General features: G+C 52.7%; 1 protein-coding gene across 7 annotated transcripts in view; it reads right to left on the reverse strand.

Annotated features, from left to right (window-relative positions):
- The window catches only part of LOC119158236 (protein CEPU-1), a 352,937-nt gene that overhangs the window by 34,447 nt on the left and 293,232 nt on the right, over positions 1 to 25,258 (reverse strand). For all 7 annotated transcript variants that reach the window (XR_005107811.1, XM_037409927.1, XM_037409929.1 and 4 more), the window contains one exon: positions 18,969 to 19,201. Coding sequence is in view for 6 of the 7 variants with exons in the window: in XM_037409927.1 (XP_037265824.1) it covers positions 18,969 to 19,201 (233 nt within the window). In the remaining variant the exon portion in view is untranslated. The remainder of the gene's footprint in view (positions 1 to 18,968; positions 19,202 to 25,258) is intronic.

The raw sequence follows: 25,258 nt of genomic DNA on the forward strand, positions 1-25,258 counted from the left end.
CCTCGGCACAGCTGGGCTCCCCAGGCACCCCAAATTTCAGCCACACATCAGGCAAGAGGCAAGGAAGGCCCTGAGTCTTAGGGGAGCGTGGATCTGGAACAACCTCTCTGCCAGAGATGGGGAAGGAGACCTTAAATGACCCTCACCACATTGGGTGCCTTCAAGGAGTAACCGTATTTTTTTTTGCCTTTAACCACCTCCTTTCTGCCCAGTTTTGGGAGCCAAGAATGTAGCGCAGAAACACACTTGGGACCTTTCCAGAACTGCAAACCCCTTCTCGTGTGGGAGCTGGGCAGAGCGGGTGCCCACCCTGGCAAAGCACCCTTAGGTGCGCAGGGCAGACCCCAGCAGCAGCCTGCGAGCCAGCGGGCTCTCCCGGTAAGCTTAGCTTGCTTCCCCCTCATAAAACATGCAAACCTCCATCTTCCAGCACAAGCAACATCTGCTCCAGATCAAAGGAAACAACAAAGAACAACTATAAAAGTGTCTTGAAGAAAGAGAAAAAGGGAGATTCAGACTTGCGTTCTGCAGGCGATCTGTGATGTGCACTGGCAGCTTCCTGAACATCAGGCTGCCGCTGCTCCTGCTTTTAATAACAGCCTCTTACCGCTGTCACCCACAGACTTCCCCGTGTTTTGCAGAGTGCTGCTACCATGGGTCCTGCCTCTGGGACTCGGCAAGGAGGAGCCCCGGGTGCCCCAGCCCTGCTCACAGCGATGCTATGAGTCAGACTGAGCCCACGCTCCCAGGTCAGCAACAGAGGGGTCTGCCAAATCCTGCTGGGACCCGGCACAAGGCAGGGACCCCGACATCGAGCTCCTCATCCAAATCCTCCAGGCTGCAACCAGAGCAGTTTGCCATCGGGATGGGAGATGGTACAGGGCTCCGGCTGCTGCAGTGCCAGGCACCTCCATTGTGCCTTCTCCCCCCTTCTGCGTTCAAAACCTTTCTGCCTTTTTAAGGAGGGCAGAGCGCAAATTGAGAGACCTGCTCCTTCAATTATAGGTGTATTATAATGGGCTTTTAAATCAGTCTGTGCTGTTCCAACACAACCATAATTAAGAGGAAAGCAGAGAGGGCTTTATCCTTCCATCATATCAACACAGCTCAGGAGCCCGTATTGAAGCCCACCGGGTGCGAGGAAGGACAAACACAGCCTTAGAGCCTGCTTCCAGCTACACCACTTGTATACAACCCCCTTACCCCTATAGGTCCCTATCCTGCCCCCCGGGGCTGCCTCTGCCCAGGGTTTGCACCATCAGCCCCCTCCCCATTGGCGTGCTGGGTTCTGCTCAGCTTTGCCGAGGGACCGAGCCCCTCTGCACAAACCTTGCAGCAGCCAAAGACATGAAGAAACAAGCCTGGAAATAAAGAGGACATACGTAACGACCTTAATAAGCAATTAATAAATAACTAATGGCAATTGCTCGTTTTAAAGCAAGGCATAATGAGATGTGTCATACAGCACCGAGATGTGTCTAAATGATTTCCCAAGTAGGTAACGGCTCCTGTTGCAGCAAAGCTCTCCCGAGCTTGGAGGACACAAAATTTTTTACGCCTGTCTCTGCAGCAGGTTATACGGCATGGCATCATAATAATTCAGAGGAGGAGGGGGGAACAAGACGTTTCCAATCATTCATTAGTAAAGTATTTGTGAATGTGGGTATAATTCACTGCATAAGCAGCAGGGTTTCTGCAGACAAACTTTATAGCTAAGTGCCAAAAGGGAGCCCAATCTGATTCCACTTACGACAGCATAAATCAGCAATAATCCTACCGCAGTCAACAAGGGATATGCCAGAATAAACATGGCACAAAAGGAGAGTCAGGTCTCCGGTACAAGGACGTTCTCCTGAATTTTGGAGGGGTCCAGGTCACCAGCCTGGATCCAGAGTGCCGCTACCCTGAGGAGCCAGGGTGCTGCCTGGCTAGATGTGGTCCCCTGCTTTCAAGGCTCTGAAGGGATTCAGACCCTTTTTCCTACCACAACAAGGAAGAAACTCCTGACACCAAGCCCCACACCTTTGGGGAATCAAAGAAGAGTTTGCTTAGCATGACTATTAATAAGCAGCTTTATAGAGCAGGCAGAATCCCTCGCTCAGGTTTGGGAGAAATGAGTTCTGCTTTCACGTTACGATGCCCAAAGGAAATCGTGGCACGGCTCTGGACTTCGTTGCCTTCTCTAAAATGAGTCTAATGATGATGAATGAAAAGAAAAAAACAGAAGACGTAGAAGTAAAGTTTTTGCATTGTTACCCATGAAGAAATGCAGCCAAACAGGGACTGTTCGCAGTTCAGCTCCCCGTCTAGACAGATCTCATTTTCAGCTCCACACATGCTGTACGGAGCAAGGATCTAGTTTCCAGTTTTTGCACCCCAAGCCACCTGGGATTCCCCCTGCAAGTCAAACAATGCCTCATGAAAGGCAGAAAATGGAAGAAACTCAAAAATTTAAGACACCTGCATCCTTTTTCCAGCATTATTGACACCTCTCCTCAAGGCGTGACAGCCTTTCTCACAGCTGCCTCCACCGGTGACCATCAAACTGACAGCGACTCAGTCTCACCCTGCTCGGGGACCCAGGGTCCCTCGTTCTGTCCCTCTCGTCCCACTTGACACCAGTGGAGGTTCCGTCAGACCCCCCAGGAAAAGTCCTCGTGTGGGGATGAGCCACAGCGTGACGAGGCCACCCGAGAAAGTTTGAACGCAGCTTCTGGCTAATAGAAAGCTTGTCAAACCTATCACCTAGAAATGCTGAATGTCTTTATTAGATTCCTCTATCTCCCCCCGAGATCGGAGGGACACGACAAGATGATCCTCAGCGGAGATGTCATCATCCAGAAACTAATTAAAGGCTGCGCGGGAAGTCGGGCCACGCACACTCTGGAGAACAAAATGCATTAGCAACCCGAGTCGAGAAAAATATTACAAGTGAACTTCAGATCAGAAAGGGTGAGCTAGGGATTTGACAACAGCTCTCCTCTCCCCATCTTTCCTCCTGCTCATCCCTGCACTCCCCCATCCTCGACAGTTGTCCTCCAGTAGAAGCAAGCTGCCCGGGATCTTGGGGCTGTCTGGCCCTGCCATTCCCTGAGGGACGCAGGACAACATTGGGTCCTTTCCTCCACCAGGTCATGGCCTGGGAGAAAATCATGATTTGTGGAATTTCCATTTTTTTTTCACGTCAGAAAAGCCTCCTTGCTGCGGGTCAAGGAGCTGCAGAGGACGGCTTGATGCCTGCACCTCTCCCTGCCCTGCCAGGGGCAAAACAGTCTCTTTGGGTCTTATCTCTCTATCAACACAATGACAAGTATTTGTCTTCCTTGCAGGCTTATTAAAAAGACAAGATATAAGACGATAAGATGCCTAGAGCCTATGATCATAGGAACTGCAGGTGAGGACATTTCTGCATGGGGACAGTCCTACTAGCCATGGCCATGGCCTACATGTAGGTAGGGCTCATGCAAGCAGAGATGCACGGATCTATTCAGGGCATGCATTTCAAGTGGCTATGCCAGCAAACGGCACCTCCCAGTTAACCTGGAGTCTCCCATACCACTGAGCAGCAAGTTTACATGATGCTGCTCACCCGCTCCATCAGCACACACCACGCTGCCCTGCTAAAGTCTGCACGAAACCTCAGCTCCTCTCCCCCAGCCCCACCAGTGGGCAAACAGCCATGCCCCGCTCTGACGATGCAGGTCTTTCTCTCCACTCTGCTCCCGGAGAGTGTGAGGGGGTCTCCCCATGTCACCCCCCCCCCCCCCCCCCCCAGCTCTCCATGCACGAGGAGCAGGCACGGCACGGAGGGCTGAGCGTGCTGAACCAGCCCTGCGCCACTTTGCTCATGGAAAGGGACCCAGTGGGAACAAAGGAGCTCAAACATCGCTTGCAAAGATAAATCAGATGCTCTAATGCAGCCCGCATCTCCAATGAATATAGGGCAGGTGTCTCTGAAGTGAAGTATTAGTTAAAATGATGCTCTTTAAATTACATTTTGGCTATTTCAGGCAGACAGGTTGTGTGTGGGTTGGGTTGGGTTTTTTATGATCTATCTAGAGGCTTAAAAAGACACAAAGAGAAATAAATCTCCCTTCCATTAAAAACACACTATGCTCTTGCATATTTGTTCTTATCTCTGCGCTCTCGCACTCGTGCTCCCTCTCCCCCGACTCGAGCACAAAGTAAGTGTTTATGATTACACTTTCCACACTGACACTAATCTAATTCGAGGAGCCGTGCCGGCTGTGCCCAGGGAAGGCGCGGCAGCTCGCCCAGCCCTGCAGGAGGATGAGCGGCGCTTCCCGAAACGCTCCGACCAACACCGGGTGCCTGATGGTTTTACTTGAAAAACCATCGAGATTCATCGTGTTAATGTGGAACTGAGTGAAAGCTCCAAGTTTTGATTACATTGCAAGTGAAGTCTATTTCTACCTTCTGGGTCTACCTCTGTCCTTTTCAACCCTCTTTATCTATCTACACCCCTCCCCACCTCCCGAGCTCCCCTATGACATCTTTAACACCCTCAGACCCCACTGCACTAGGTGCTGTACCAACAGGAGACAAAAATACAGCCTTTGCCCCATGAGGCTCTCAAATGCGAAAAAGGAGACCACACACGAACGTGGGCTGCATCCTCAGCCCTCCTGGACATCACCGCTTGCAAACTACCCTTAGTTGCTGCGCTGGTATAAAGCTTAGAGGAGAGACCCGCTGGGGAGCAAGAGGTGGATGTGTAGAGTTGCCCCTGTTGGTGCAGGGAGCAGGGTGGGATGCAGTCGCTAACGCACAGGTGCTGTTGCCATCGCTGCTTGTTCCCAAACAGCCCCTTTCCTCCCATTCCTCCCGAGCCCTCTGCACATGGAGCTCCAGCCCTTGCAGGTGCCTCCTGATGCTCCAGCTAGCGCCTCTTCTTCTGCTTGGGCTTCTTCCCATGTTAGCCTTTGACTCTGGGGAAAAATTAATGGGTCAGACAGGGAGCACAGCCCTATTATTCTCTGATTAGCTGGTCTTTAGGCTGCTACTTATGACCAGACCCTTTGTTTGTCTGTGGCAAGATCCAGCAGCTCAAAATGAACCACAGGCGAGGTGATTTATGCCCCCAGATGCTGCCATTCCTCCTGCCCCCGTGGGAACACACCTCTTCACACAAGACTTGTGAACCCATCCATCGCTCTGGCAGAGGCAGGTCTACCTTCCCAAAGATGTCCCAGTCCACTCCTTCCTCCCCTTAGTCATTTCTTCACACAGCCTTGCTCTTGCAGGCTCTCCTCGCACTCCCCAAGAGGCCTCCCAGCCTTCCTCACCCCTCCCATGGAGCACTTCTGGTCCTACACCCTACCAAAGGCACCCCGTCAGCACCCACCCTGACCCAACACACCAGCTGTCCCAAACCCAGGGCACCCACCCAAAGCTTGGCCAAAGCTGCCAGAAACAAGCAGGAGAGCAAATACCAATGACCCAGGGTCCATGTGATGATGCGCACCATCCTTCCCACACTTTAAAATTTCCTTAAAAGAGTGGGTTTAGCACTGCAAGGTTTAGGTTTCAGAAACAGCAGCAAGGGTAGAGGTAAGGTTGGTCTCTGCCACCTTAATTCATCTCCCAGGCTCACACATGCCAAGGACAACCCTTTCCCACAGGTTCCCAGCTTTTCCTGGTACCTGTGCACATCACTGCCTCTGCTTTCTCGGGGTCTGCCACCGACACGAGCATTAATAACCCTACCATCAAAACAACCTGGTGAGATAAGGAAGCGTTATTATCCCCACTTTACAGATGGAGAAATGAGGCCCGAAGAGCAAATGGCCCAAAAGTGCCTGTTCGGATCAATGCTCCATAGCACCTGGTTTTCACGCTCTGTGGTGCTTGGGAAGCCACGGAAAAAGCATCGGGAGAGTGAGGATGGCTGCCAGGACAGGTATTTCCAATGGGCCTCAAGAGATGAGAGTGCTGCGGTTAAAAATTAGTCATCAGGCTGCAGAGCGCGCAGCAGGATATCCGTGTGCACAGAGGGGCAATTAAAATTTCATTACCAAATTTCAACCCAAATAGGCAATGTTTGATAAAGTTAAAAGCAAAGGAAAAGGAGGGAGCGATGGTACCGCAAGGCAGGGATACCAGCACGCCTGGAGCACGAGGGGGCTGTTCTCCTTTTCCATTAGGAATGTGCCTTCATTTCCCATTTCTCCTAAACGAAGCCCTTGAGCCTTCTTCTTGGCCACCCTCGTGCCTCCGAGAAAGGCAGAAAAGCCACCGGGAGTTACATCCCCCCAGAGCATCCTTTAATTTCCCTATTTGTCTTCCTAATGCCCAGCCCCACCAACAGCACCATCTATTCCCCACGTGTCCCTGCGTTTCACAGAGGGACTGGGTTTACCCCTTCCTTCCTATGCCTCCTTCTCATCCTATTTAATGATTTTTTTCTTTATCCACAGTTTCCTTTCCTTTCTTCCCTCCTTCTCTTTCATTTTTAAAACCTGTGCTTCTCCGATTCAAAATCATTACTGTTTTTAACTTGGCTCGAGCCTCTTAATTAAGTTACTTTCCATTATTTTTTATCTAGTCCATTTGTCTACATCCCCCGCACCCTCCCTCATTCTTCCTTTCCTCCCCAAGGCAGGCTGGGTATGAAATCTTACATTTCCATTTGGCTAACAATCACTTTGAATTTTTAAATGCTATTAAATTGGATCACACCGGTCACTGGACTGGAGTTGTCGAGCTGTGATTTTTACTCGCACCAGTCAAAGGGAAATGAAATTGTGGCGGTGCGGGGGGGAGGCGATGGGGGAGCGCCGATTTATTCTGCCTGCGGTACTTGCAAACAAGCACAATCCCTTTGGATTTTTGAGCGAGTTCAAAGGAAACTCTTACGCTCAACCATGAATGTATTGTAATGTCTTTAATAAATCAATTACTTGTTGGCAGGGAAGTGTCACCACATCTCCAATCCTTGTAATCACCTCAGCCTTGCTGTGTTTTAAGTGCTGAAAAACCGCGGAGGTAGACAGAGAGCCAGAAGAAGCATCGGCATAGGGCAAACCAGAGAAAGCGCTTCTGCTTCATCTTTGCCAGAAAAGACCGAAAGATGCAGAAAGCAACTCGCACCATGCAAAAACACACCCACGCAGTGACCCCCAGCACCACAACATGGAAATTAGGGTGCCGGAGGGACCCTGTCAGTGCTACATGGGGCTCACTCTTCCCTTCCCCGGGCAGCTCCCGGGATGTGACAGCTTTGGAGAGATGACCACGACAGGTTCACCGAGAAAGGCGGCGTGGCAACACGTGCCTACCCCAGGTATTGAGCCTGTGGCGATGGGAGCACCCCCCTGCTCCTGCTGCCTGGGGCTGAGCATCGCTCTGGCAGGCGATCTGCAAAGCAGCGTTCTCCTATCATCCCCAAGAGCGAGGCCACCTTTCGCTGCATGTTAATTAGGTGCCTGAGTTGTGTGCTGCTGCCTTTGGGAGGGTGCTGGTATTTCCATTTTGCTAAAAGAGTCCTTTTCCACCCGAAAATTTGCTAAACAGAGTAGGATTTGATTACAAAGCAGTCCTGGCCAAATCCAGCCCCTCCTCCTCTCTCTCTGCTGACAATATCCTCCCCTCCACAACAACAATCATCTGAGCACAAACAGACAACGAAGCTTTTCAGAAAGTAATGAACTCTGGTCGGAGCCAAGGCAGGAAGGGTTTAATGTTCAACTCGGCAAGCTCGTGAGGCCATCAATTATATAGCCCTGCTGCTGAAGGGAGCAAGAAAAAAAAAAGAATATTTCAAACAGACTTGGCCAAAAAGAAAAGATAGGGAAGGAAAACACCACGAGAGAGATTAAATTCCACGAGCAAAGTGTTTGCGAAAGAGGAGGAGGATCAAAGGCTGAAGCTCTCGGGCTGGCTGTGAGGAGGAGGGATTACAAGGAGGGCAAACCACGGAGAAGACATCTCTGTTGACCCCTCATCTCAAGACTGGTCCAGGCAAGGACAGTCCTGGGTACAAATCGGGGAGCCCGTTTGCTGCGAGGGCTCAGTGATGGGGAGGCTTTGGCCGCGCAGGGCGGGGTGGTGGACTGAGACCTCTTCATCTCATCTCACATAGGACAGCAAACCAGCAGAGTCTGCAACCTCCACCACGCATCCCAGCCATACACTAGGTGCTACCAAGCGAAAGGAGAGCTGAAATCTTCTGGGCATCTCTCTACTGCTGGTGGGATGGGACCGGCAACCCAGACGTGAAAAATGAGTGCATGGGTCCACCTAGAGCAAGGAAATCTCATTCTCTGGCTTGCACCCGGTGGGGCCATGCTGTAAAGCTCCTCCAGGGATCCAGCCGTGGATTAAGGAACAAAGCCACCTCATTTCTGAGGGATGGGGCAGAGGGGACTTGCTGCTGCCTCACACCACCAGCTAGCTTCTCAGCCAGACCTGCAAAACCCAAACCAAAAATATTTCAAGATCACATTTCCATGTCTTGACTGAAGGACCAAATTTCCATGTCTTTTCTGAAGGTCCTTGCCTTTTTGTTCTCTGCTTCCCACTTCTCCTCTCCTCTCACCTTTCCTAAATCTCTTTCTTCTCCATTGCAGCACCAGAACAGAAAGGAAAACGAGATCACAACTCTCCCGATGTTTCAATGCAATTCCCTTTTTCCAAGCTTCCACCTCTCCTTCCAAACCCAAGCAAGATCAGTGTGGACAAGACTGTGTTTCCCCCCCCGGTTCCCCGCTGTGTTCTCCCACAGGCTCAGCAACTCCCTCCAACCCATCCTTAAGCTTGTGGAGATTTACTAGAGGTTTTCTATCACTCGGTGCCCACTGCAGGAGGCGGCAGGGCCGGGCTGGCTCTTCAGCAGCTGTTCCCTTGGCCTCTCCTTTATCTCCAGCATTGTGTTCACATCTGCTTCCCCCTCTGCCTCTTTCCCTGCCGCTGGGAGCCTGGTTTTAAATCACTGCTCAGCACACCGGCTGCCAGGCGCGGGTTTCATGCCGCCCAGCATGCCCTGTTTGGATGGGGATCCAAAAGCCATTTGCAAGCCTCCCTCTGCTTTTTTTTTTTTTTTTCCTTATTATTTTTTTTTTATCCTCCTGAACCTGCCAGCGCTGCCACACTGCTTTTCCCCTCCTCCCTTTTGGCTGCAGAGTTATCTTGGCTCTGGAAACATGTTCAGACACCTGGTTGCTGGCAGCGTGGGGCTTTGGCAGCGGCCGGCCGCATGCAGCTCTTCGATAGGGAAGGGGAGGCAAGCGAGCCCAGCCGGTGTGGGTCAGCGTGACCCACCTTGGCAAGCCGGGACGTGCCAGTGGCTGCCTGCACCGCTCCTGCCTGGCTGGTGGCTTTCTCGAGCCCGGCGCTGATGGCAACCCCAGCACCCGCATCCCTCTGGCTTTGCCTGGAGTTTTGGCCAGGGCCAGCTTCTGGTTTTGCTGGGAATGTGTGCGGTTAGAAAAGCACAGCTTTGTACAGCATCGCCCGGGAGCTGCATTGTAAGAGATGCATTTAGGGCAAGACACCACCATCTGCGGCTTCCTTCCCCGGCAGAAAGCACCGCTCCTGAGCATGGCAAGTTTGGCAAAGCAAGGCAGCAAAAACCCTAGGAAGCAAACAGAGCGGGGCACGTGGAAGGACGCTTCACCACCGCTCTGCGCACGTGTGGCTCCAGACTAAATTCCCCTTTTAGACTGCAATCTCTTCACGCTATCAAAAAAAAAAAGAGAGGGCTATATATCCTTCCCTCAGCCAGTACACACAAACGTCCCTGAAAAGCTTGGCTGACGCCTCCCCAACCTCCTTTCACCCATGGTCTGTGCAGGATTGCAAGCCAGAATCCTCGTGGATGCCACCTCTGATGGCAAAGGCTGCACCAAACAGACCAAACTCCCTTGGGAAGAGCCCTCTGCTCTTACTCTCCAACTCCCTCAGCCTCTGCCACAGGCTTTTACTTCTGGACTCACCTCTGGGAGGACTGGCCGGAAAAATCAGCTCTAAAGGCCAAAAAGAAGAGCCAGATTAAAGTATCAACTCTGAATTTATGCTCAGGACTTAAGGTTTAATAATGCAACAGAAAATCAATATTTAATAAAGCAAATGATGGAGAAAAACACTGAATGGGAGATGAGCCGCTGCTTGTGTTTTCAAACATGTATCTCCCAGAGGAGCTGGTTTGGCAGGATGGATGCAGTACCAGATTGCCATGAAGAGCTGGCACGCAGGATGCCCCAGGTCCCACCGGTTCCAGCTCTGGTGTCAAGGGGGCTCACGGGTCTTTTATTAAAGGACAAACAAGGAATTACTGCAGTGGTCAGAGTCCAAATACCCATGGAGAGAGATCAAATGCTGATGCACAAGGGGAGCTGAGCAGCTGCCTCGCTGAACAAGCCCAGATTTGTGCTAGGGCTGGAGGCTGGGCTTGCAAAACACGGGCGGGCGGGCAGCAGCGCACCCGAATTCAAGTTCTAAATGCACCCAAAAAAAGCTGTCAAGGGATGGAGAACTCCCGGAGAAGCTGGGAGGGAGCCCAGGGGCTCAAAGCAGAGGATTAATCCCTACGTGCTAAGCAGGAGAGGAGGTGATGTAGGTGCTTTAAGGGTGCGAGTGACCAAGCGGGGGATCAAACCCGGCTGGCAGGTGCGGTGGCACTGCAAGCGCGCATCCCTGCGACAAGGGATGCGGTTGCGATGCTGGGGACAGATCGGCAGCTCTGACTCCCTCCCCTGGAGGCTGGAAAAAACTGCAGCGAGCCCGTGCATGGCACAGAGTGTCACCTGCGCCTTGTGCACATCAACAGCTACGCTCTAAGCGCCGCGCATGAGCTGCCTCGCAGCGTTTGTCAGATTTAGGGTAAGCTCCAGGAAACCAGGCTGAACGAACGAGCCCAAGGAACAGATGTAGCGAGACGTTCAACCCCGCAGCCCCAGCCAGGACACCGCTTGCCTGAGCCATATCCAACCTCACCCACTCCCACACCTGCGGCTGCGTGAAGCACTCACAACTGATGCTAGGCTGCAGAGTGTCCCCTGCAGCGACCGGCGCCGCAATAATAAAAGCCTTTTGCAACAGCCATCTTCACTGTCTGCCTACCCCACCGCCTGCACCAAACCCTTCCAGCCCCGATCCAAGCTGCGCTGCCAGCTGGGAAGGGGGGAGTGTTCCCCGTGCCCACCCAGGCAATGGCGGGTGCTGTGTGGGGTGCAGCAGCATGGGATGCATGAAGATCCCCGCTCCATCACACAAAGTTTGAGGCCTCTGGATAATTCCTCTGAAGAAAGGAGACTCTCACTTGCACAGGTATCGGTGCTCAGCTCTCTCCAGGGCAGCAAAGCGAGCGCTGGTGCCCTTGGATGAAACCCCCTCCTCTCGCACGCAGCGTGCGCCAGGTTGCCTGCCTGGCCCTGCAGCACAGCAATAATTTGTAGCTTGTGCTGGGATCCTTCATGATGAAAGATGACATATAAATATAAAACGTTATCGCTCCATAACAGCCACATGCTATAAAACGCTGGGCAGAAGGATCTGGAAGTAGATGGAGGCAGTGCTTTAAAGCCTTCCCTGCAGACTTACTGCTGCTAAAACAACAGACCCACTCCGAAGAGCTCCAGCAATGGGGGGCAAAGAAGAAAAGCCCTGTTGAAAACGCCAAAATTGCGGAAATTAGGCAAATAAGGTGACTTGCTACCAGTGTAACCTTCCTGTGCTGACAGCCTTGGGTAGCTGTAAGTACTGGCGCACCAGTGACGTCTCCTCCCATTCATCCCCTGCTGCGACTTTCGGCAGATGCTCCGTGTTACTGTAGTAACAATAAAGTGCTGGTACCAATATTATCCTACAACCAGTTGACTCTGCTCCCGTGATTACGATAACAATGCTGTTACTGTAGTAACATCATATTGCTGAGGTCTCACTGTTCTACCCTTAATTTTATTGTCGTAAGATTAAATTGCAATAATGTTATTGAGCCGCCATTAGCGTTACCATGGTAACAATAACATTAAGGTAGCAATATCGCATTACAGTGGTCCAACCATTCCACCACAAATATTTTAATGTAGTAAAACAAAAGAGATTACTGCAGTAACATTAAGCTGCAGTGACCTCATTAAACCCCCACCGGCTTTATCACACCAAACAACGGTACTCTGGAAACCCTACGCCGTGGCGAGAAGATGCTCAACATTCACCCCGGAGGCGTGGGTGCTGCCATGCCACCCCTTCAGCCAGCAAGATCCCTGGGGAAGGAGGGGGACCCGCTGCGCAGGGAGTGAGCACAAGACCTGCAAACAACTCGAGTCCTTCTCCAGCCCTGCTCAGAGAGTTGTTGGCGCAGCGTGCCGCTGGCCTCCCAGTTTCACCCGCTCTGCAGAAGGGATTAGTGGAGTCGCTGTTGAATGGTGCTGGGTGAGGTGGGCGACCTCTCTCTGAAAGCCTTTGGAGAGGATGGGTGAACGGGGCTGCCGGGAGCTCACGCACTCAGAAAGGCTCAAAGAGGAGTAGGCTCTTGTTTTCTAGAAGAGAAGTGATCAGAGGGCAACCTCGGCGGCTCTGTGCATCTCTGAGGGAGTAGCAAAGGGAGTTACTGTGAGCTCGCCTCTCAGCCACAAAAGCACATGCAGCTGCGGCTGGGATGGGTGGAAATAGCAGAGCCACGGGGGTGTCAAAGGTGGAGATGGCCCCAGCAGGCATCGCTGTGCTGTCCCAGCACCAGGGCACCCAGCGGGGACCACAAAGGGTTTGTCTCGGTGCTGCTTAGGGGAACCCCACGACACACCAGATCACAGCATTAGCAGTTCACAGGGGGAGAAAAACAGAGAAATTAGCCACAGCCTTGGTGTACATGAAGAAGAAAAACAGGAAGGAAATGAAAACGGTCTGTGTGTCTTATGAATCACTGGTTCTTCCTTCCCCTCACCCCATTCTCCTGCCAATTATTTCTCCTTGGGAACAGGATACGTCCTGCCATGGCTCGGGCAGTTCCTGGCCCACTAGCATCACCAGGGTGCCAGGCAAACACGGAGGACGCCTTCCCTTCACCACTACTCCCCTACCGACTTGTTCTCTTTCTAACGAGGACAGCAGTTAACATGCTCGGCACTGTTCACCTCCCCATCCCTCCCACTCTTTACTCCCCCCGCACCAGCGGGGCTCACCCACATGCTCCGGGAAGGAGGATGTGCTGCAGCACGAGTGGGACACGTCCCTGGTGGGATGCAGCACGCCTGGCTCCCCCCAGCAGCACAGCAGGCATGTAACTGGGGCAGCCTGAAGCTGCAGCGAGGGCAGGCGGGTGAGCCTGGAGCAAGTGCTTCCAGTACAGGCTCTGGAGCCTCTGCTTTTCCCCCTCCCGCCCCACAATATAATTGCTAATTAATAATAACGTTTAGCTCTCAGATAGTGCGTTCCATCTTCAAAGACCTCTGTCGACATTAATGAATTAATCCTCATCAACCCCCCTGTGAAGTAGGTGACAATTATTATCTCTGCCTCACAGATGTTAAATTGATTTGCAAAGAGGTCAAGTGACTTGGGGGAGGCCGGAGGGAGCCTGCCCAGCCGCGTGCTGGATACGCGGCCACTCCACGAGGGAGCAGGGACCAGCCCACCAGTGGGTTAAACCCGCTCGCTGGGCTGATGAGCCCTGGCAGAGAAGCTGGTAACCTTGGGAGGGAGATGGAGAGATCGGAGGGCAGCAGCGGATGTGGGACCTGCACAGATGCTCCCTGGGGGCAGAGCAAAATGAGGCTACAAAGCCAACAACTAGGACAGTGCACGAGAGCACATGGGAGACCTTCAGTCCTCAACAACAGCCCTGCTGCAAAAGGAAAAGAAGCTTTGATGGACGGATGGTGATTAGCAACAAAAGAGAGATGGGGAAAGAAGGCATCAGTCAAAGTTGCCGAGGGAGCAGGCGAAGCGAAGGAGGATTTCGATTTTGTGCCGCTGGTTCCGTCCCCTCCACCGGTCTGGGGAGGCTCTCCTAGCTCTCCGCATGCCTTTTAGCAGGTATTATCTAGACCTGCTTTTCCTTCTAGAAAGGACAGCTGCTCTCACAGGAGAAAAGGAGTGGACACACCAGAAAAGCCATGTCAGAAGCAGCTCCCGTTGTTTCTTCTGGGAAGCATCCCGCCCAGCATGAAACTCCAGCCCATGGCTTCATACGTAGTCAACGTCTATCCAACCTCAGTGCCACTGAGTTACACCCAACAGTTTTGGGCAAAGCCCTCTGCCCATCCTCACTGCCAGCACGGGTGGCTTTGGCAGCACAGGGGACAGGCTCAGCCCCACGGGTGCCCAGCTGGACCCCGTGGCTCTGGCAGTGGTGCCAAAGCTCCTGGGCAGAGCGTTCAGGACGGCTCTGAGCATCTCTGGCGAAAAACTCAAGAGTCACGGGCAGTGCATCCCCATCCACTCTGTTTTCCCTGCAAGCCACCTTGAGGCCTTTGGACAAGAGTGATGACGACTGCAGGGACTGATCCTTCCTCCCAGCCACCACGCGAACCACTGCCCCTTCAACTGGTAGGGCAGGCGCTTCCCACGCACCCCGCGGGCCGCAAGGCAGGAAAGCGGCTGCAAAAAAGTTATCCTTATTCTCCCACGAGCGAAAGGGGCTTATGGCATCAAAGGAAAATTAATTGGGCGGAGTTCGGTGCTTGAAACAAAGCCGGCTCAGGCACCACAGCCCCGCCGGCAGCTTTATCTCGCCGGCACACACCTTGGCAGTGATGCTCCCAGGGTGGCCCCGGCACGGGGCGAGGTGCCACGTCTGCCCTCCGCTACCAGGGCAGCCCTGCGCCCCCAGCCCCCCAACTCCTGCAAGCAGGTAATTAACTCCCAAACAAAGGCAGGGATTTGCAGATTAACCCGGGCCCGGAAAAGAGTGGGAGAACTCATTTACACCAAACAAAAGGGGAGGGGTGATTAGTTGCTCCAGTGGCAACAGAAAGAGCCAGATAGGGCCAAGGAAACTGATAAAGAAGCGGGAAAGCGCTAATATCCCCCAGTTGCCTGCTTTTTTTTTCTGTGGGTTTTTTTTTTTTTTTCCCCTCCTCTTCTTTCTTTCTTTCTAAGCACTAAAATTCCACCATTTTCTATCATGCAAATTTGTGTGTCTAAGTGAGATTAAACTCTGGCAGGCACCGTGCCTCCTTCCCCAAGTCCATTTCCCACACTGAGATAAGGGCAACTTTCCTTAATGCATCTTACAAGGCAGTGGGAGTGTTTTGCAGGCACGCTTTGGAGACGGCTTATTATCAATACAAATAAGAGCTTTCCAGACACAGCCCTTCTCCTCCTCCCTCCCCTCTCTCTCTTTTAAACCCAGGAACCCAGAGAACAGCTTAAAGAGCTGAAGTGTCCTGCAGGGAGCAGGGAGAAGGGGGAGGCTGCGCCTGTGACGCTGCTGCAGGGGCAAGAAGTGGGACTCGCTAAGGAAACCAGAGTGGGATACAGAGGAGGAGAGGAAAGGCAAGCCTGGGTCCCTCCAGTTCAGAGCTTGCCTACTGCAAGTGGGGCTTCCCCGGATTTTGTTTCTTGGGATGTTCACCCAGAAACACCTCACTCTTCCCAGGGTCCAAGGCAGACTCCTGCAAACACGGGCGGTGCTGCTTCCCTGGGCTTTGTCTGGTCTTGCGGCAGGGACCACCTTCCAGACACTGCAGATGACATGGGTGCTCCCTGAGCTGTTCATTTTAGGTCCAGCTGTAGTCTGGAAGCTTCTTTCCTGGGGAGATCCAGCTGCTGAGGAGCTCCTTGTACCTTTTGCAGCTGCGCTGTTGGCTCACATCAACTTGGCATCACCAACAGTGAACGTGACCCCATTTAAAGCAGTCCCCAAAACAGCAGGTCTGAACTTTGATGGATTCAATGTCAAGGGTCTGTTGTCTCCTTCCCCAGGCTCATTTGTCCCACATTACCGCAGAGGCAGCGGGAAGGAGAGATGCACCGACCTGCTATTCCTGGATCAGCAGCAATCACCTTTTGCCTTTTGTAGCAGGATTTCAAGACTGACAAGTATTTCTGAAAGCCTGACCGACAAGGAAAGGTGGGAGAAATGGGGTTTGCATCATTTCAGAAAGAAGGTGGCTAAGGGGCGACACGATAACAACCTTCCCGAAAGCAAAAGGTTGTTACAAAGAGGACACTGATCAATTGTTCCTGCGTCCGCTGGGGATACGCTGAGAAAAACTCCACTTCATTTGCAACAAAGAAGGTTTAAGTTAGATATTAGCTATACATTTTCTAATTATAAAGGTAGCGAAGCAGCAGAATAGATCGTCTAGGGAGACTGGAGAACCTGCTTTGTTAAAGAGTTTCAAGAATAGCTTTCACATGTGTTTGCCAGTGATGTCTCTGCCTTATTGCAGGGGGACGGGCTAAATTAGCTCTTGAGGTGCCTTCTACCCACCTATTTTGGGATCTCAGCCATCAACACAGTCAACCTAGAAATAATTGGGCAGTGCTTCCCTTGCCGTAGCTGGACATCCTTGGTTTCTTGTGGTTTCTAGCAGATTCTTTCCCACTGCCTTGGGGGACCATCCCCAACCCTCATTCCCTAAAGGAAGCTCCTTCTCCCACCCCTGTCCTTCTGGACTTTGCTCTTTCCCTCATACCACCAGTTCCTCCAGCAGCCCTTGGCAGACACCAGGGATGCCCGAGCTCCGAGCTCCCTCCATCCACAGCCATTTCCCAGCAATATTGCCTAAACTTGGGGAGAAGCAGCGATGCATGGTGTGGGCTGGGGGTGCCTGGACCCTGGCTGATATGCACCCATCACGCCTGCCTGGGGGAGCAGCAGGCTGCTGAAATCCCGGCTTGAAGGGGAAGAGTTCCTTGCCCTCCCTGGCCAGTCCCTTTTGGAGAACGCAGCCCGCCCCGGGGCTCGATTTAATTGCATCCTGAGAGGCTGGAGTGCTCCTGCCTCCAGAGCTGTGCCCCCAGGCCCTTTCCTGGTGCAGCAAGGGGAAAGTCAGGACCTGCTCAGAGCAACCTGCACATCCCCCTCTTTCCGGCTGCACCTGGACTATCCCCATTTAAAAGGGGACACCCCCTTTCCCCCCTCCATCACCGCTTCTCCTTTCCTATCAGGCTGTGGGGAGGGGGCAAGAAATCCCACAGCTGTGTGCTGAACTTGGCACATCCCTGAAATCTAGCGCGTGGACACCCTGCTTTCCTGGGAGGGAGGGGTAAGCACCGCTTCCCGCAAGCTGAACATCGTTTAGGACAGGATTATAGCAGATTGCATATTTATTGGGCCCATTTTCTGAGGCAGGAGAGTTAATCCTGGCACCCCAGCCGAATTTTAATCGGGGTCATTAAGGCAAGCTTCCCTTTGATTGGACACAATATTCACTTTCATGTCCTGCTCCAGCGCGTTGCTGCACATTATGCTCTTGCCACCTTCCACCTGAGAAAGGGCTGGGTGAGCCAAGCAATAGCTCTTGAAATTAGGGGGCCTGCTCCTGAGAGCCAGGACTTCTGTCAGCAGCAGCGAGGATGCTCAGCACGTTACAAGGCTGAGCCCATCGTTGAATCCTCCACTACTTAACTGTACCGCTGCAAAGAGTTAAGATACAACCTTTTCCTCTGGTACCCAAACATTTCTTCCTAATGATAGAGCAAGACACAGGAGGGATGGACCTGGATGTCTGGTGATATGGGAAATTTAAGTCAGGAAACAGGAATCAGAAGAAAACAGATAGAAATTGTCCTGCATCACCCCAGCGTCTGATAGCGACTTCAGAACTTGTGGGTGATCGACTTTGGCTTAAGAAACTCAGGCAGGTAATAACAGATTGCAAGATAAACAGCAAGGACCCGGGCTAGCAATGCATCCGCTTTCTCTCCGCGGTTAATGGAGATGGAGAAAGTCCGGCTCTGTTTAGTTTGCTTGATTGCTCGAAGAGGAAAGAGAAAGCGGAAAGGGAGGCAGCGGGGGAAAATAAAGGCCCTGGGTTTGGGTTTTTTCCCCCCTTCTATTCATTAGGCTGTCAATAATGCTCAGGCCTGGCATATCGACGGCGGATTAGCTCAACCCGACTCTGTGTACAAGACCAATGCCTTTTTAACCCAGCTTGTTTCCAAATCAATACACCCATCAGCATTCGAAAATTAGCCCGAGACGAGATTCCAGTACTCAGACTGGTATGTCATGCTAAGAGGGCTCCTGGCCAAATCATAGAAAAAGAAGGAAAAAAAGGTTGCTAGCAAGGGATTAGAAATTTTCCATTAATCTTCCCCGAGGCTGCCTCCCTAAGAGCGAACCGAGCCCCCTAGGTCCCACCAGGCAGGCTGCCCCTCGCCCTGCAGCACGGCCACGGCAGCTGCCTTGCACCAGCACCCGGCCGCTCGGTGCCACGCTCCTGTGTCCCCTCTCGAGAGCCCACGTGTGCTTGTAACACTTGCTGAAGAGCACACGTATGTACATCCCCCGCGGGCTGGGCAGCCTCGGAGAGGTGCGCTCACGTGCCGGCAAGCGCACGCATGGCCACCGCAAGCGGTCCACCACCTCACACCGGCCTTCCTCCTCCTCCTCCACCTCCCAGAAGTGCAGAGTTTCAACATACAAACACATATTGTTGCTAGGCATACACACACCCCCGCAAAGTACACAAATCTGCCAGCTCTCTCTTTTTCCCCAACACAAGTTTTACTTCAAGCATTGCCTCCAGCATGGAAAACAAAAAAAAAAAACCCATAAAAATACAACAACAACAAACAGCAACACGGGTTTGTCAGCGACTACTTCAGAAGGCAGAGCTGCCTCTATCAGAGCCCCACGAGTACTCCAGGGAAGCTGGATAAATGCATTGCCCAGCTCCAGTGGGACTCTCCAAGCCTCTTGATCATCCTCTGCGTTTGCACCAAGTTGTCTTAGATGTTCAGCGTAGGAGCAATAGGAGAAGAAGACACCAGGGCAAAAGGGAGGACAGAAATTAAAGCACCAAGCCCAAGCCCTCTACAAATTTCCTTCCTCTTACCTTGCACGATGAGATGGACACGCGATGTCTTGGGGTGATTGTCTGTCTGCACGGAGCAGGTGTAGGGGCCCTCATCGTACACGTCCACATCTTGGATCTGGATGCTGTACTGGGTTTTGGTGTTGGCCAAAAGCACCACCCGAGGGTCCAAGCACCACTTGTCATTGCCGGCATAGAGGATGCTGCTGCGGTTCAGCCAGGCCACTCGGGTGACTCGGTTGTCCACGGAGCACCTGGGGAGAGGCAGAGAGGTGACCCGTCAATGCGCTGCTCTGGGGAGCTCTGCCCCCCCTTCCCCAGCCCCTCCTGGTCCTCCTGGCACTATTTTTAGCTTTGCTGCCAGCAGCAGTTTCAGAAACCAAGTGCTTTCAGTGTCCAAAGAGGACAATGTCAGCACTTCACCTGCGGTGCTCAGGGCACCGATATCCATCTAAACTGGTGGCTCCAGAGATTTGCCCAAAAGCTTCACAATGATTTCAGATGCGGAGAGGTCAGAGCCACCCAGAACCAGCCACCAAAGCACCTTTCATTCCTCCGCTTGCATTTGCTCTTTTGCAAACTCAGAGACAACCAGAGCCGAGCCAAAACCTCTATCCTGAGTCCAAACCACATTATTTTTTTGGGGGGTGGGGTGGGGGGTGGGGGGGGTGGAGGGTGGAGGGGGTGAAGCTTGCTGCCTCCTGACCAAACCCATCACTTGTCATTCTCTGCTCAGACCTTCATATCCCTGCAGCCAGGCAAAGAAATGCAAAACAGAGCCGGGAAAGCAGCTCGCGCTGCTTCACAAAGGAGCGAGGAAAATTTATCTCAGGAGAGAGCCAGCTCTGACACACCTCTAAAGAGAAACCTTGAGCTTCCTACCATTTGTCCTCTCTGTCAGCTCTTCCTTCCCTACGCATCATCTGCATCGCTGCACCTCCCTTACTTACTGCACCTTACCCCAGCTAAGCATTTCACTTATCCAGTGATGGTCTGGAGGTAGAAATCTTCTACGTCTAGCCTCATGAAGAAACTGAGCGCCCCAAAAGACAACACGGTGCAAACCTAGAAGAGACTTTGCTCCTGAAGGAGATTATTTTCCTTGATAGCAGGGGCTGGTCTTGCTCCTCCCGAAGGTCTCTGCCAGCCCTGTGACCCTCCATCCCCGCATCCCCAAGCAAGGTTTGAACCCTCCATTTCCATGAATCCTCTCCAGACAAGCGAAGAGCAGAGGGTCTGGGGGCTGCCCGCTGTCAAAGCCCTTCCCCAGGCAGAAGAAGCCTCCAGCCCCCCCCCCCCCCCTCAGCCAGCTAAAACCCAGCTTCTCTCCAAGGAAGTTTGGGATTACGGAGCCGTTGGGACTTAGCCGCGCTTTGTTGGATGCCAGCGATGGAGGATAATGTCCCTGCATAAAACCACTCAGCCTAAGATCCACTGTTTATATTCTCCCCAATCTACTTCATTACTTGTGCAGTGGCTGGGATGCAAATTAACTTCGGAGGCAGTGAGAAAGAGCACGGCAGCCTCTGGGAGGTCTCACGCAGGGTAACCTCAACGAATGCAAGGGGCTTAATGGGCTATACACGCCAGACTGCGGTAGCAGGGGAGTTAGCAGCAAGGATGAATCTATCTGCGGCACGCAGACTTACCCTGACACTTCAGGGACTCTGTCCTTTCTCGGGGTGAGCTCTCTCCTTACTGGTGGGCAACTTATTTTCCCATGTTCGCTACTGATGCCAGCAAAGACACAAGTACCCACCGGGGGACAAGCTGTCTTCGTCTCATCTAACCTCTTGTCAGAGGTACCTCTAAACGATTACAAAAGAAGCCTGAATAACCCACTCAGCCTCAACAGGCAACATTTGGTGGTTAGGGATGATGGATCCCCATGAGGTGGCGAGCCCCAGGCGAGATGGGTAGCCTGCAGCCCAGGACTCCCCAGCTGATTTGCTAGGCAAGTACCCAAACTACTGCACCATCCTCCCTCTCTGGTGCGAAAAACATCCGATAAATTAAACAATTTTACTGCTGTTCCATAATGATATTACGATAATCATAAATTAAATGTGAGCAGATTTTTATTATCTACATAAAAAAGGCAATAGATTCAGCCTGGGCTGAACACCAAGAACTCGGGCTCTTGCTCTCAGCTGCATTAACAACTTGAGCACAACCTGAGAGTTTAGTTGCTCGAGTTGAACACAACTTGAGATTTCTTCCCAGAGGACGGTTTTAGTATATTGTACTCTGGACCTCAGCGCTGTCGATAGCTTAGAGCTGCAGGGCTGGAATAAAATGCAGGTGGGTATCTGATGCTTGGCTCTGGCCTGCCCATCGCAATGCCATGAAACAGGCTCCTGCGGCTGCGGAGAGCAGCACTTCTGCACAGGGGTGTCCACCCTCACTGCCAAAGCCGTATCGCGGAGGAGGACTGGGGGATGAGAAGCCAGATGTGGCTTGAATTTCTCAGACCGGTCCCTTCTGCGGAGATTATCCCCCAGGACCTGTAAGCAGGCTGAACTAAAAAGATATATTTCCTCTCTTCTCCTCCACGCCAGTTTTTTTGTGAAATGCATCAGCTTGGAGATCCCTGGATAATAATGGAGCCAGACAGTGTGCAATCCAAGCATTCCCTCTATCATATGGGCATTTAAGTGCTTTTGAAAAGCAGTGGGGCTCAGGTAACGCATGAGGCAACAGTGAAATAAGTGCTTTCGCCCTTCACAGCACCCGGTCACAATCTCTTCTTATCACCTAGACACACTTCTCTGTCCCCGGGATCGGCAAGCTTAAAGTTGTTATTTTATTTTCTTCCCTGCCTCTTAAAGCTCTCGAGCCAATATATACCTAATAAAGCACAGAAAGCTCCTGGGAAAGACACACTTTGACCTCTGGGCACGGTGTGCTATTTAGGGGATGGCAGGTCGTGCTCCTACCCAAACTCCTTCCAACCACCGTGCTAAAAACCCTGCTCCTCCTCGCATGAGCGCCGCTCGGGGTCCCCGTGGCCAAGGCTCGCTGCAGCGACCCGATGCTCTTCCAGCCCCTCCATCTGCTCCCCTTTCCCTCCTCCAGCAGCTCCTGCCCCCAGCAGCCCAGCGCCGGGGTGGGAAGCCCTCCTCTCCCACGCACAGGCAGCCGAGCGGAATGCCTTTGGCTGGCAAGCCAGGCTCCAAGCACAGGTGGAAAGCAAAGCCACCACCGAACCTGCAGCCTCCCCGCTTCCCAGCCAGCTCCTGGCAAGGTGCAAAGCCCCGAGATGCTTCCTCCACCTTGCTGGAGGCTCTCACCCTCCCTCTCATCCTGCGATGTGCCAGGGAGGGAGGGGAGAGAGAGGTCCTCAGGGTGCCGGAAAACAGCACTTGTCTCCAAAAAAGATGATGTAAAAATAATTAAGCATAAATGAGGTAATTTTCTCTCTCAAGATCCTTAATCCTCGTTACGCTCCTGCTCAGAAGGTAAGGCCGCCTTCTCCAGGAGGACGAAACCCCACTGTCAGCACAAGGAGGAGGTGATACTGCTCCCTCTCTCTGCTGTTTCTTTCTCTCTAAACCCAGCGTCCCCAGCCTCAGGGTTTCTCCTCCGGGAGGTGGAAACGCTGCTAACACCCCACTGCCGCATCACCCTGGGGGTAGCCAGTGATGGTTTGCAGAGAGATGTGGCTCCTCACGCTGCACCAGACCCTCGGCTCCCTGCTGCCACTGAGGGCACCCCAAAGTGTGCACAAGTTTGGGCGTTTGATGGAGTTTGGGTATTTTAAGACGGTTGTGTGCACCAACCGAAGGTGCCAGCTGCACGCACACATCTTCCCTACCTGTTCCAACCTGCCGGCTCATGCCTTTGCCCCACATTCCCCAGTTAATGATGCACGGCGGGTCCTGCTCTTTCCAGACCTGTTAACAGGTCCCACAGCCAAAGCTTCTTAAATTTGCTACCGCCCTCTGCAAGCACCCTGGTCCATTAGGGCCTGACCGCTCTCCCCAAAACCAGCTGGCACCTCCACAGCCTGAGGGGCTGAGCTCGTACAGGCGACGTCCTCACACCGGTACCCTCTGCACCCCGTGCAAGGGGCCCATGGGTGCAGCCAGCAGCCCGCCTGGCCGCAGGGACACCAGTCAAAGACAGAAATTGGAAGAGGGAAAGCAACGCCATAAGGTGTCTGCCACCTTAGGTAACACAAGCACAAAGATGAGCAGGGCTGAAAATGCCAACGAAGCCCTTGGTGGGGACAAACCAGCCCTGGCCAGAGGGGAGCAGGCTGCTTTGCAGGCATAGACCTGCTCCCAAAGAGTCCACGACCGAACTGCAGCTGCCACAGTTAAGTATCAAGAAAAAAAAAAAAAAAAAAGCGATAGGGTGCCAAGGCTGAGGACCCCGACCACTGATCCCACCCACTCTTCATACAGCCCCCAGCACCTCCCTGCACCTTTGGCACAGACACAGATGGCACACGCCAGCAATGATGTGCCCTCCTGAATTTCTGTCTTTGCTTTTGTGAGTTTGCACACAGAAAATGACGGGAGAGGAGGTGGCTCGGCAGTAGGGGGAAGGAGGTTTTTAATTACCTAAGTGTAGTAATTGGCACACACCACTTTTTTTGTTGCCTCTTATGCAGATCGCTGGTGTTCCAGAGGGCTGGGCTGGAGAGCACAGATTGTTTCAACCCAGCAGGACACACAAGAAATGAATAATGTTAATTAGAACTGAAAAGAGCTCAGTGAAATTACCAACCTGATTGCCGCTTTCATTGCAATTATCAGGGTACAAGGCTCCATCGCGGGGAGGCAGGGATGGGGCTAAGCCTGGCTCACCCCAGCAAATTTGGTGGCCCAACCTGGGGCTGTGACCAAGCTGACCCCCTCCCTGGGCTCACTTCTCCTTCCACCACCTAATTTCCAAACCCAGGCCACCCAGTGGAGTTTCAGGCATTGTACCACAGCACCAACCCACCCCCAGGCACCCCTAGATGGCTTTTCTTTTTCTTCCCAGTCTAACTGAGCAATCCCGAGACACCTCTGGATTTTGAAGTAATCCCTTCCCCGCCAGCAGCACTTTGTCCCTGCTATGGGCTAAACAGAGCTGGGAACCAGCTTGCAGGAATTAGCTTGGTGTTCATGGTTTAAAACTGGGTGCAAAAGCTCCCCACCGAGGTCTGAAGCTGCTTGGCCCTGCCTTGTCCCCAGCATCTCATGTCACAGGCATTACCTTCCAGCCTCTGCACCATCAACCACGCCATAAATGATCAACTAAACTGGACCACCGCTGGAGGCAGGAGCTTCACATCTCAGATTTATTTCTGTGATTAGCACGTTTTATTGTTATTTATTAGGATTAATTAAAGGCTGGGCTATGAACAACTCAATCCCATTCAGGCACATTCCCACCGCTCTCATAAACTTTCCTATAATGTTTATGTTCCTGTGGCAACAGAAGTTTGGTCATAATTCCTGAGCGAGGGGAAAGCTGGGGTCAGATTGTCCCACGCTCCTTGGGCCACGTGCTGCCCACAGTCCCGTCAGGCTGGGATGCGCGCCCGAGGTGCGGTTATCATGGAGAAGGTGGGCTGGAAGCTTTTTTACTAATAAATATTAAGCCAAACCCCTTGCTGCCACATGCAGTCTGGTTTCCCTCACAGTACTCATTGCTGTATCGGGTTATGTCATGCACTAGCAATTTCTACTCGTCCAGCCCTTCTTCAGCAGGATTTACAGCATCTGCTCACTCTCCATGCACATACAGACTGCGTATGCTTACACACACTCACTGCAGCACCGTCTGCTCACATCCGCACCGACATGCAATGCTACCCCCCACACCCAGCACCGACCCGGCAGAACAGGCTGGTGCAGACACGCTGCATTTTTTTGCGGGTGCTGCGTGCATGTGACACGCGCGGCACATCCCGAGAGCACGCACGCTCATCCATATAGGGGTCAAATGGTGTGTGCACCTCCCCAGCAATAATCCTGTCCCACCGACATCTCTGCACAGCTGCAAGCAGGGCAGCAGTGGGGACACCCATTTCGGTCCACGGAGCTTGGGTGACGAGGCTTGACGTGCAAACCCATGCAGGTTACTGGCTCCGTGCAGGGGACATGCGCAGTGGCAGCTGGACTATGGGATTAAAACGGTCCATAGGTTTGGTCCTGACCTGCTGAACTCACCTGGGGGCTCGAGGGGCATTCCTGCTGGGCTCTGCATGCTGAAACAGCCGTCGGGTTCTTGGCATGCCCATCCTCATCTGCGCCCCAGGACCACCCCAGCCAGCCTCGCCCTTAACTGCAGGATCAGCTGGAGGGCATCCCTCGAGC

This window comes from Falco rusticolus, chromosome 16, assembly GCF_015220075.1.
Source record: "Falco rusticolus isolate bFalRus1 chromosome 16, bFalRus1.pri, whole genome shotgun sequence".
Classification (NCBI taxonomy): domain Eukaryota; kingdom Metazoa; phylum Chordata; class Aves; order Falconiformes; family Falconidae; genus Falco; species Falco rusticolus.